This window comes from Sphaerodactylus townsendi, linkage group LG02 (assembly GCF_021028975.2).
Source record: "Sphaerodactylus townsendi isolate TG3544 linkage group LG02, MPM_Stown_v2.3, whole genome shotgun sequence".
NCBI classification, from domain to species: domain Eukaryota; kingdom Metazoa; phylum Chordata; class Lepidosauria; order Squamata; family Sphaerodactylidae; genus Sphaerodactylus; species Sphaerodactylus townsendi.
This window is the reverse complement of record NC_059426.1, coordinates 71,199,220-71,212,399: the sequence shown is the minus strand read 5'-3', so window position 1 is coordinate 71,212,399 and position 13,180 is coordinate 71,199,220. Positions and strand designations below refer to the sequence as shown.

The following is a 13,180-nucleotide window of genomic DNA, read 5'->3' as shown; positions in this document are numbered from 1 at the left end:
CCCTGAAACCAGGACTGTTGCTGTTTATACAACAGTGGGGAAACTTGCCTAAATAAGAAGTTCAGGGATGGGAGTTTCCCAGGCCTGGAGTTAGAATGGGATCTCCAGTTGGGCCTTTATTTCATCATTATTTCTGTAGCTGCCCTGGTCTGGATGGCCAAGGCTAGCCTGATCTCATCAAATCTCAGCTGCTATGAAAGATCAGCCCTCGTAAATGGTTGGATGAGCATCAGCCAAAGAATACTAGGGCCGTTCTGCAGAGGAAAGCAATGGCCTTTTCCGCACAGCAGAAATATAACATCTTGAGGATGTTATAAAAAGCATTTTGGGAAGAAGTTTGCACAGCTCTCTCTCCCAAAATGTATTCAGGATGTTTTAGTTCTCTCAACCCGGGTTTTTAAAAAATTGCTAAACTAGCTATCTTTTTTTCTGGAAGACAGGTTGCAGATGTCTCCTGGTTTGCTCCAGGAGAATAGGGTGCTGCGGGGTGACATGTCACCTCCTGCCTCCAAGCTTTTACTTTCATTTTCACTGCAGTTGCACCCACCATCATCTGCCATGTTCAGAAGCCTCCCACTTCTGCCATTTAGTCAAGTTTTCCTCTGCTTGCAGGTCATTTGTGTGCAATTTCACTGTAAAAACTACATGAATAAAATTTGTTTTGTTCAGTAATCCCTAATACGCACATGTTTTGCTCTTTTCCCCTTTCTTTGGTTGTTATTGTTTTGATGACAGGGAGGTTTGCGATGCTATGACACAACCAGAATCTGGTAATATAAAAGTAACATTTGAGTCATCATAGCTTTGCATGTCCTTTTTACAATGAATTCGCGTGTGGATGAGCTGCAAGCAGAGGAAACCTCCAACGAAAATCTTTACCAAACGCCAGGTGGGATGGAGAATCACAAGAGGAAGAAAATTGTGGGTGCAACTATGAAACTGACAAGAGCTCCATCAGGCATTAGGCAGGAAAAGAACCATTTTGGTTGGAAACATTTTTTTGTCAGCACAGAGTGAACACAAAAAGCCAAAACAGATATTTATAAAATGTCTGTGTAACCTCAGCTTGTGGGTTCTGTGGGGCAGTACTTGGAAGGAGTTGCAAAGAACCAAATTTAAACAAAACAGTTTACTTCTCTTTACAAATAACATTAAACATCAACATTTAACATTTCTATATCTAAGGTCCCTCAGCTCTGTACTTTCAAGTCCCTATATTTACATCTCTACGGATATTGCTAAGTCCAATTCTTTCTTGTTGGTGGTTGGTTTTGAAGACTTCAGAGGTTTGGTGAACGGGACTCAAGATGATGAAGGCACCCTGCAACTCTCACCATTACATACACAAAAACCCTGAAACAATAAATTCTAACATTTAAAATATAGCAAAAAAAATAAACTCCCTTCCCACTAGTTCCCCACAACATTGCAGTTACCTTAAACAAGGTGTTAAGGGCTTAATAAAATCAATCAAGGTCCCAGCCTGGTAGCCTTGCTTCCTCCAACCTCATGAGTTCTGCAGCATTCTGCTTCTTTTCAGACTCCACCCCTTTCTGGGTCATCCCATTCTGACACAGGGGTTACATCTGCAGAATGTTTTATTTCTGCTATGTGGAAATGGCCAATAACAAACCACCTCTGAATGTCTGTTGCCTTGAAAACTGCATTGGGTAGCTGCAAATTAGCTGCAACTTGATGACACTATACACACTGCAAGTCCACACATGAAAACATTTTTGCTGTAAAGTCTAGTGCAAGAAAATCATTATGTTTATGTGGTGATCACAAAAAAAAGCTGGAATAAGATATGAGAAAATACCTTAAGAACATACCAGGGACAGTCCTCCAGATAGTGTGATGTTGCTATTGCAGAAGCAAATCACTGATCCTTTTGATGCACCGCATTTGTATAGTTTGCTCCAGCTCACAGATGAACAAGTCATTCAAATGCATTTAAGATGTCATATTACTCATCAGGAGCTTTTGGAAGCAGGAGGGGATTCTGCTTACAAACCATGCCAGACCTGACTTTTCTAAGAACCAAATCCACATTGGGATGTCTTCTGATCAGTTCAGTTTTGCTATTCCAACTTGCCCATGATAAGCAACAGTCCTATATATTACTATAAGTGAGAGTGGAACACACATTCATATCTTTGGCTATCTCAAGAGGCAATTAGGAGAAGACAGTTGGAGTGGTATTAAAGTTCTGATGGGAAGTACTGTGAACCTATAATTGATTAACTTCCACTGAAGACCTCAGAGACTTATTGTTTGTTAGTGATAGATCCAATTATTTCTTGAACATCTCTTGCCAATTATCTCTTGATGAGCTAAGTGGAATACAGGCTGGTTCTACACTGCATCAATTCACTACTTAAGAACGTGATCTGTGGAAATCAGTATCTTTTTGTTCCATAAAGCACTCCAGAAGCCTTTCAAATCCTTCCGCCATAGGTTCGCCACCACTGGACTAGATAGATCGGCATCAGAGCTCTTATGGCCTTGAGATACGTTTGCAGATGTGTGTTGACTCCTTAACTTTTTCAATTTTAAGTGGCGTCTATCTGCAGTATGGCATACCCAATAAATTATGTATTAACTTATGTGGAAATAACCTCCCCCCCCAGATGGGTGGGTCATGACCAGATGAGGGGCCTCCTTCCCCCTTCCTACCCTTTCCCCCAGGCTGGCTGGGCCTCAACCAGATGACAGGCCACTTCCCTCTAACCCTTCCCTACTCTTTCCCCCTACCCCTTTGACTAGGAACAAGCAAGCTGCTAGGAAGAAGCATGCCCCGACCTTTTATAATGAGGCACCCCCTAGTCTCCTCAGCGAGAAAGACAGAGGGTGTGCCTCTGTCACACACAAGCATCTGCCAACTGCCTGTGCCCTCTAACAGAACAGCTCTGACTGAACAACTTTTTATTGTCTGAACAAAAAGTTTAGTAAAATGGACAGGATGTTTATTCATATTTCTGTTTTAGTTTTCCCACATATATCTTTTTCCTAAGAAGTCATCTAAATAGTCTTTAGCTGCTCTTCCAGGGCACTTGTCTGTTAGGCAGGCCAGTTATCTCTGAAAGAAAACTAAAACAACCTGTTGTCTTTCTGTCATGAACTAAATAAAGAAATGGCACCCGAGGCTTGTAAAGTTGAAACCAAAAATTTAAAGATTTTATTTACAGGAACAATTTTAAAACAGCTAAACTAGCAAAGGATTCACAAGAAAAAATATATAGGTACAAAGGAAGCTCGTTTTAGAGAGGCTAATATGTATAAGATTTTGTTTAGTAACTTTTTCAGTTGATACAAATTACAGACAAATTACAGATTATCTTTGTGCAGTCCTGATGATATGGTCACTTTGACACTAGACAAAATAAATCTGTTATGGAGTTCTGTTTGACTATCTAGCCCTTTTTCTAAAAATCTTGCTTTTCCCCTCAGGTAAGTACTACATACACACAATTCTTTGGACACTAACACTAAGACAAACTCTCCCTTACAGTGTCTCTCTCATATGATACTTTTCACAGAAGGATGGCCACACTCCTTGAGGAAGCTACAATCCTTTCTATATAACTCCCCTTCTCTCATAAGTGTCACTGCTTCATACATGAGTGGGGTTCTCCTCAGAGAAAAAAATAACCCAGGCCACCAGGGTGATTAATCAGTATTACTGTGTTATGGTTAACTCCAGTAACTCTGGCACAGATTCCTTTACTGAACTCTGCCCTTCCTGGCATTTAATTCAGAGAAGCACAGCCTACTCTGAACTGGTCCTCCACTTCCAGAGAACAGAGCTACCATTCACTCTCACTCTCCCAACAGAACACTTCTAATAATTTTAATAAGTTTAATAATTTTTTGGAAAAGCAAAATAAACTTACACATATAAATGGTCAAGCACATACACAGAGAAAGTTTTAAGAAGCCTAGGATTTACAAAGTGAGGAAAGATAGATTTGGAATACAGTAGGTCATTGAAGAAGGGTGAGAGCTCCCTGTCCAGAAGAGGATAATGTCCAAGAATGCAGCATCTAGTCAGGTTGAATTCCAAAAAGAGGGGGTAGAGCAGTGCTGGGCACAATGCACTGAATCAGAATTTAGTCCAGAGAACACTGAGTCCACAGTGCAATTGAACCAGTGGCAGTTCAGACACACTGGGCAGGGGACAGCTATTTGGGCGGGCTAGATATAAGAAATTTTGATCATTCAGAGATGCTAAGAGAACCACAGGGGAGAGATCCTGTTCTTGGGAGAGAACAATGTGGTGGACAATGGCTTGATAAAGCCAGCTCTTGGTTAGATTTAGATTGGAATTGACGAAATTACAATTCTGGGGTATTCCAATTCAAAGTAAGGTAGAGTGGTTCCCAGTAGCAGGGCAGGAAGAGAAGATTAAGCAAGGTAAGACTGGAATGCAGGAAAACTGATTGCATCAGGTTGGCTGGCATTAGCATATCTTTTGTAAGCTTGAGGACAGGTATGTCATTTCCAGGACTGTGGCTATTGTAATTCAAATAGCAATATTTTAGACTACAGGAAAGGTGTAGCTGGCTGTTATGTAAGTTACTGTGGCAAAGCAGAACTTGCCCAGGCAGAGCCCTTCTGTTGGCATCAAAGTCCAGACTCAGGATATGGAATCCATCTTAGCCTGTAGTCCCCATAGCACATTTAGAGGGAGTGGGTAGGGCGCTGTCCTAGGAACAGGTTCCCCCAGGGGTGTATCTAGGGGAAACTGCACCTAGGGGCAAGCAGTGAACTTGCACCCACTCACCCCCATAGCTTTTTGTCATCGTCGTCCCCCTCTGCTTTTTTTGCAAAGGTGCCTTACCTAACTCAGCTCAGCTGCCACAACTTCTCATAAGGGGGGAGAGGTGGGAGGCTAGTGGCAGCAGAGGTGGGCTGCAGGCAGGAGATGGAGGTGTCAGTCAGGCGCTGGAGTCTAGAGGACTCAGGTGCAGCACCAGGAAGAGGAACCAGGACACAGTCAGGGCATTGCAGAAGATCAAGGCCAAGAGGCCAGAGACAGCCAAGCCCAGCAGCAGCAGCACTAGCCTGGCAGAAGTGGTGCCCCCCCAACTGCCCCACCACGCCCACCCCAGGGAGGCAAAAAGGCAGACTGTGGCAGCGAAGGAGGAGTGGTTGGGCAGGACCTCCTCCCTCCCACCAGCCTGGCCTGGTGCGGCCAGATCCTCCACCACTTCCTTTTTTGTTGAGCCTTCCGTTTGTGCGGGGGATGGGGGAAGGTGTTTTAATCTTCCCACCCAACGCGGCCAAACAGGAAGGCTGGTCTTTGCTGCCTGCGGCCTGGGGGATGTGAAAAAAGTGGCCAGAAGCAGACAAGTGGCAGGCTGGTGGCAGCATGGGAGAAGGATTGGAGTGGCCCAGTGATACCCTCCATGTGACACGTGGAAGTGGTGCCTGGGTCATCTGGCCCTCCCTGGATCTGCTATTGGGTCCCCCTCTTCTATCACAGGTGACAGCTGACCCAGTTTAGCAGCTAATATCTGATGAGAACCAGCTAGTCAGGGTTTCTTTATGCAAATATAAATGACCAAGGACCTTCTAAAAAGCTCTGTTGACACATAAAAGACCTTTTGTTTCCAGAACCCGAAAATGTACAACATACTTTCCACACCAGTGGCTCAAGAACAAGATATCCCTCTTTCAAATATGTGAAATAGTCAGTACAATACATGCTTCATAAAATAAATGAAATACACAGATTTTGCTGGAAAAGCCAGAATATGAGGAGCATTGCATGACATTGTTGCAGTCAGTGCCAAGTAATAGTAGATAACTTTGGCTGCTAAAGAAAGATTTTATGATTCAGTTTCTTTTTCAGGGCTTTTTTCACCTCCTCATTCCTCAGACTGTAGATGGCGGGGTTCAGCATGGGGATCACCATGGTGTAGAACACAGACACTATTTTGTCTTGCTCCACTGCCTCAAGCCCTCCAGGCTGACCGTACATAAAGGTCAGTGTCCCAAAGTACAGAACAACAGTCATCAGGTGTGAAGCACAGGTTGAAAAGGTCTTTCGTCTGCTTGCAGCTGACTGTAACCCCAAGATGGTGAAAAGAATACAAATGTAGGAGATGAGAACAATAAATGCATTCAGTACCACAACGAAAGCAGAAAAGACAAAGAGTACTGTCTTGGAAACATAGTTGTCTGAACAGGAGAGGCGCAGCAAAGGAGGAATGTCACAGAAATAAGAGGTGATTTCATTGGGGCCACAGAAAGACAGTCTGAATGTGCCGCTCGTATGGACAACTGAAATCCCAATCCCCACCAGGTAACAACCAAAGACAAGCCGGAGACAGATGTTTTTAGTCATGGTGGCTGAATAAAGGAGTGGATTACAGATAGCAACGAAGCGATCATAAGCCATGGCAGCTAAAAGGTAGCACTCAGTTGTGGCAAAGGTTGCAGCAAACCACATCTGAGTTGCACATGCTTTGTATGAAATCACCTTCCTACCCACGAAGAGATCATATAGAAATCTTGGAGTAACTCTGGAGGAGAAGCACAAGTCAACAAAGGACAGATTAGTAAGGAAAAAATACATTGGAGAATGTCGCAGGGAATCCGTCTGAATCAGCACAATCATACCCAGATTTCCTATTAGAGTCAGAAGGTAAATGAGCAGAAAGAGCAAGAACAAACTTAACCGTATTTCCAATCGATCTGAGAATCCTAAGAGAATGAATTCAGACACTTGTGTCCAATTTGCCTCCTGCATCCTTTCACAAGGTCCTGCATCCTACAGGAATAAGGTCTAAAGTCAGGATAAAATGCAGCACTATGGAAACAAGTATAAAATAATAATGAAAATTTGAAATGATGAGAAATCATGCATGTGAGAAATCAAGAGCAAATACCTATTTAATCATTTTAATTATAGCATCTGGGGAAAAAAATCCTCAGAAATATACAAGTGCATTATCGGATGACCCAAGTCTTTCCTTGCATATGGTAACTCCAAGGTCGATTTTATGATGTGTGCCTTCAGTTGCAGGGACAGAAGTCAATAGCAAGACAGCAGTGAGATTATGAACTAGTGCAGTCATTCAAAATTTGTGTTCATTGACCAACTGCTCCCATGCATGACCGAGATGCCTTTGTGGTTAATACCTTTCTAGATTGAACTGATTTCTAGCAAGTAACTGTTGATTCATGCTTAGATGGCATTACCCTTAATCTCAAATTTAGGAATTGAAAATTGGAATGCTTCTATAAAGACACTTACACTGAGTCTCATGATAACATGTACACATGGGTGACTTGGGCAGTAAGTCCAGCACCATGCCGATGCATTAAAGTAGGAGCAACCATGTGTCTGATACTTATTCATTCAGTTTCACTAGCATGGAACCTACTCAACAGTGCAATCCTTCACACACTTTCTTGTGCACAGTGCACAACACATATTTTATGGCATGCTTATTAGCAAGGACTTTAATAAAGTGGTCACTCAGAAATACAGGTGATATTGAATCTGTAAGTTAGTAATAGTGGCATTTTGGATAATTAGAAGGGATCACCTCCCACAAAGTCACCATTTGACAGGTTTGTACTCAAGTGACCCTGGCACTTACCACATTACACAATTAGGAGTGACAGCACTAACTTTGCATTTTGATCTATATTTACTTCATGTGCACTAGAGGAAATTTTTTGAGGGCTGAAACTGTGCAAAACTTTAGTTGAAAATATAAGAGGATGGAATAATACTGAATTCTCAATCAGTCAATAACCTGCTGAACTCTAATAGAAGAAGAATACTTTTCACAGTTCTCGAGGCTACAGTCTCAGCAGGAGATATCAACCTGGCACATCCCCGTGGATATTGTGGGGTTTATTTTAAGACTAACATGCTTATAAGATTGAAATTTATTAAAATTCATCCGATCACCCTTGATTATTGATAAGTTATGTATTTTGTAAGAATGTTCAGTGCACTCATTTAGTCAGAATGCCATGTAAATGTGTTAGGTAAAACCTTTATTTAATAGTAGTCTTACTGAAGAATTTATTTAAATACCCTTTCTAACTTCTGTTTACTAGTACATGTTTGGTAATGTGTGTTGTTGTTTGTTTCGTCCAGCCTTCTACCAGATCTAGTTCCAGGTCTTGTTTAGCTGGACCCTTTGGCAAAATCAAATTGTTGGTGAATTTCATGGTTTGGAGGCTGGAAGGGGTCATATAATACCTTGTCACTAAGCACAATAGTACTTTTGAGCAGCAGAACCCAAGAAAGTCCCATACTTAAATTAAAAAGCAACATTTTTTAAAACCTTAACATTATTAATAAATATTACATATTCTGTCACAATCAATTATGCACTAGAAACCTAACTACTAACATCTATATTCTAACTGGATTTCAGTCACTATACTTAACTGAAAAATGCAGTGGTTTTAATTGTTGATTAAAAACAAAACATTAGTGATGAAGAACATCTCATACCCTTACTGCAAACCACAGACTCTTCTTTCCCCAGCATTGTTTGGCTGTCAAGATTAGACATATGATTCAGCATGCAAAATTGTGTCTGGGTGCACAGCCTTACCTGCAGTTGGGCAGATGTTTGTTCATGCTAAGCTCTGTCTGCACAGACTTCTTTAAAGAAACATGGATGGTTAGAAAAAATCCCTTGATCCCTCCTATGACATGCAGCCCAGGAGGCCATGTAGTAATTATTATTGCAGTCTGTGTCAAAAGGGTATAGCCCTTTTGAACATTGTGTGTATTTCAGGTAGTCAGTGTATTTCTTACCCCAAAGAGAACCCTGTTTGTGCAATATCTGACTGTTCCTCAGGAGACCTTTCCTTGATGCCAGATTTGTAGTAAGTTTATTAGCCACATGTAGTAATTATTAGCCACATGAATCTTTTCTGTCTTTGCTTAGCATAACAAAAAAATTCTTGCCTCCAAAATAAATGACAATCAAACAGAGCAAGCCTATTCTTTTCCATACAACAATGAAGGGGAATAATCCGAAACAAATCAATTCTATTCCCTCTTATTCCACTCCTTCTTCTACCCCCTCCACAGCCCCCAAGGGAAGGATTTTGCTGTTACTGCTCAGGATGTCAAGCAGGTATATTCCCCAGGATATTTCAGGTTTGGTGCCTTGAATGCATCAGAAATGCTGGATGAAGCATGAATTGGAAGAGAGATTCACTTCTCATTCTTTCACCAGTCGCTCATTGGCCAGCTCAGCTGGGTGGTGATTGTCAGCTTGGATTCACAGCAATAATGGCAACAAAACTTACTCTGTAAAGTGGAGGGAGATTGAGGAGGAAGGATGAGGGAGATGAGAAAGAAGTGATAGGATATCCCCTGACATAACACTCAGTGAATAACTGATATTTGTGTCTTTGTGGTTTTTCAAGCTAGCATAAGAGTTGTTTTTCATTGGTTGGAAGCAATTACGTTTCTCTAAAGTAAAACAATTTCCTCTCAGATTATCCCACAGAGTTTGTTGCATGGACTTCTTTTTATGTTATTTTTCCATCACCAAACACCACTATCACACCAAGAGTTATGTGTGTCAGTTTCCCCAACCATTCAAAGACAGAAAAATAACAAGGGAAACTTCAAGTTTCCCTTGTTATTTTTCTGTCTTTGAATGGTTGGGGAAACTGACACACATAACTCTTCCTTTATATAAAAATCAGAAATATAGAGCACAAGAGAGGCTTACTGTAATAACTCAAAATAGTTTTATTTGGGAGGAAATGGAAAATCATATTAGTCAGGAGGTTTCAGAAAATAAACTTGGTTGGTAACAAAACAAGAAACCAAGGATGTTTATAAACTATAGATTTTTTTTAATCAAGTTGTATCTGATGGATTTCATAGACAAGTGTTGATCACCATGGCAAAGCAGAATCTAACCTCCATAATTCCAGAACTTTTTGAAGGGGCTCTTGCACCTGTTAGTGGTCAGACTACTCCCATGATTTTAAAGGGCAGATATGAGATAGTTATTTAATAGAGTTTCCCCTGTATTTATCTGTACAATGTGCACAGGTTAAATATGGCTTCAGAAGGGACCAATATGAAGTCCAAACAGAAGACCTTTGGCATCTACGGAGGGCTGACACAACACTTAACCTTGTAATTTCCCCCCACATCTTTAATCGAATGCAAGTTCTAAAACAATAGGACCCCTGCCAGATGCTACTAATCCAGACAGGGCTGATGTCATCTTTCCCCTCTGAAAATGTCCCTTGAACAGGGCTATTGCTAACATACCCCTGCAGCACCCATTCCTCAATGGAGAACATCATCAACATTTTGTCCCACACTGAAACTATTTCCAAGGGAATTGGATTCACACCCAGCTGCTTAATGTGTCTCTGGGAACACACATCAGACTCTAATAAGTACATAAACACAATGTTCTCATGAGGCACACTAGTCACCATTGCCTCAGGATATATTTCATCCTATACATTAGAAAGTAGACTGCACCCATGTATGCTGGTTTTTCCATACACCCAATGTTGCCTTTCTTTCTCTTCACATCAATATGTGTTGTTGTGCATTGCACTCTGCTTCTTGGTCTTCTAGACAGGTAGCAAATCATCCTGAACCAATTCCCCCTCTGTAGCCTCTGCTCCACTCTGTACTTTCTTAGGCTCTGTATGATTGCAGTGGTTTTGTTTGTTTGTGCTTTTTGTGATATTTTCCTCTTGTGATAAAACTCCCTTTCTTTAGTTAAAGTCCTCATTATTTCAGGTTCAAATTTCTAAAGAAGGAGCTTAGTATCAATTGGTGGAGAAACTTGCTGTTGCCTACCTTTTATTGAGCCGCCTTCTTGTCCCAAATTCCCCTAAATTAATTATTAGAAGGTAGACCACCTATTTGGGTGACAGTCCCAAAACTTCCTCTTGCAAACCCAAAGAGGTTTGATCTTCAGTCTCTTGGGCCCTTTCCGCATGGGCCAAAAACGCTGCCCTGGAGGCGGTAAAAACGCTGCCCCCAGGCCGCCGTTCACACAGGCGGCGCTGCTGCAACGCAGCAGCGCCGACCTGACTGCGCTTCCCCCCCCAGGGCGGCGTCAGGCCACCCTAAACAACAACCCTTTAAAGGGTTGTTGTTGGGGGGAAAGCGTCTTCCCGGCGGCGCGGTGCGAACCGCGCCGCCGGGAACACGCTGTCTCCCTGGCCCGTCCCACTCACCTTGTCCCCGTCGTCGCCTGCTGGCCGTCGAAGCCCCGCCCACGCTGTCCTCCAACCCCTGGAGGTCGGAGGGCAGCATGGGCGGGGCTTCGACGGCCAGCAGGCGACCGACGGGGACAAGGTGAGTGGGACGGGCCAGGGAGAAGAGGCGGCTCCGTGCGGAGCCGCCTGCCGTTTGCCGGCCTCTGCTGCAGCCGCCCGCATGCATGCATGCGAACGGCCTTTGCCTCCACGCCGGCGGAATTCTCGCCGGCGTGGAGGCGACAGGGAGGCCGTGCGGAAACGGCCTTGGTTAACTGTAACTTCCACTTCTGCTGCCCCAGGCACACTGTGGCCTAATAACTGCTCTCTTGGTCTCACCACTGGTTATGGTCTACTCTTGGATTCCATTCCTCACTACTCAAAACAACAAACCTGCACCAAACACCCCAGAACATAGTAACCTTCCGAATTGTCCAGAATTTCAGTGTTTTCAAATAAAATGTTATGTCCAGTTTTGCTTAGAACATGTTCTGCTACTGCATTTTTCAGTATGGTTAAGCCAACAGTGTATTAGACATAACATTTTATTTGAAAACACTGAAATTCTGGACAATTCGGAAGGTTACTATGTCAGACTGTACAAGGAGGCCATTGATATTCACAAACACCAATACAACTTCAACAAGAAAGAAGAGACTCTGAGAATGAACAAAGCTTGGCAACCAATACTTTAAAACACCAGAACCATAGGCCAAGGGCATGCTAAGTTAATAAACAATAGACTCCACCCAGACACATCACCTCAATTTTTAGGGTTGAGCAATACTGAAAATATTCGTTAAAATTTGGATTAGGGTTTATTTGGGCATAAAATTTGAAATAGTTTTTATCAAGGTCGGGTTTTTATCAAAGCTATACCTAGAATTACTTCCAGGAGTTGGTTTGATCAGGAATGTGTAACTTCAAAGAAAAATCTTATTAATCTTTTCACAGCCTTCAAACCCGATTCTTCTCCTATTACCAGAGAATGCTGAAGAATAAGAAAGCTTATAAGACTCTCTTAAGGAGTAAGCCAGCATGGTGTAGTGGTTAAGAGCAGGTGGATTCTAATCTGGATTACCAGGTTTGATTCCCCACTCCTCCACCTGAGTGGCAGAGGCGTATCTCATGAACCAGAGGTGTTTCTGCACTCCTACATTCCTGCTGGGTGACCTTGGGCTAGTCACAGTTCTTTGGAACTCTCTTAGCCCCACTTACCTCACAAGATGTCTGTTGTGGGGAGAGGAAGGGAAAGGAGCTTGTAAACCACCTTGAGTCTCATTACAGGAGAGAAAGGTGAGGTATAAATCCAAACTTTTCTTCTTCTCTGCAGTTTATGAAAATAGGAGGACCCTTATCAATACAGTTATGAACAAAGATCTAATAGGTTTTTGGAGATTAACTTCCAAACTTCTCCAGTGTCCCATATAGTTATATGGCCAATCCAATATCTGCTAATACATGGGAATCTCATTTGGTTTATGCTCCAGATTTCCTCCTAGAATCTACTCCCCATGGTCTCCTGAAACAATACAAACAAAACAAAACAATCCTATAGATTAAGACTGGGAAGGCTCAGAGCTGTGATTTTATCCCTAGTGATCTATTGAAATCTAATGTGGACTGGTGGTTCCCAATATTGATCAAACAGCTCAGATTCCTCAAGATCTGAGTCTTGCCATTATAGTCCCCATTTATAAAAAGGGTGACAAAGCTGACCCAGCCAACTATAGACCTTTCAATCTTCTAAACATAATCAGTGAACTATGCGCAAGACATCTCTGTATTAAGCTATGTGACTGGCTAGACCGTGAGGGCTTTCTGAACAAAGAGCCAGGCTTGGACAGGGCAGACCAGTCATGGATCTCTGCTCAATTTTGCATTACTTAATCGATAAATAGTGAGTTCTGCTAAAAGCTCAATCTTGGCAGCTTTTCTTGATTTCAAAGCTGCT

General features: G+C 42.4%; 1 protein-coding gene across 1 annotated transcript; it reads right to left on the bottom strand.

Moving 5' to 3' along the window:
• Window positions 1-5,255: 5,255 nt before the first annotated feature.
• Window positions 5,256-10,982, bottom strand: LOC125426283 (olfactory receptor 1020-like). Its single transcript, XM_048484542.1, has 3 exons — window positions 10,438-10,982; window positions 10,024-10,368; window positions 5,256-6,775 (listed from the first exon to the last, which is right to left on the bottom strand). The coding sequence occupies exons 1-3, from the start codon at window positions 10,447-10,449 to the stop codon at window positions 5,819-5,821; spliced, it is 1,314 nt and encodes a 437-aa protein (XP_048340499.1). The 5' UTR covers window positions 10,450-10,982; the 3' UTR covers window positions 5,256-5,818.
• Between the last annotated feature and the right edge of the window lie 2,198 nt (window positions 10,983-13,180).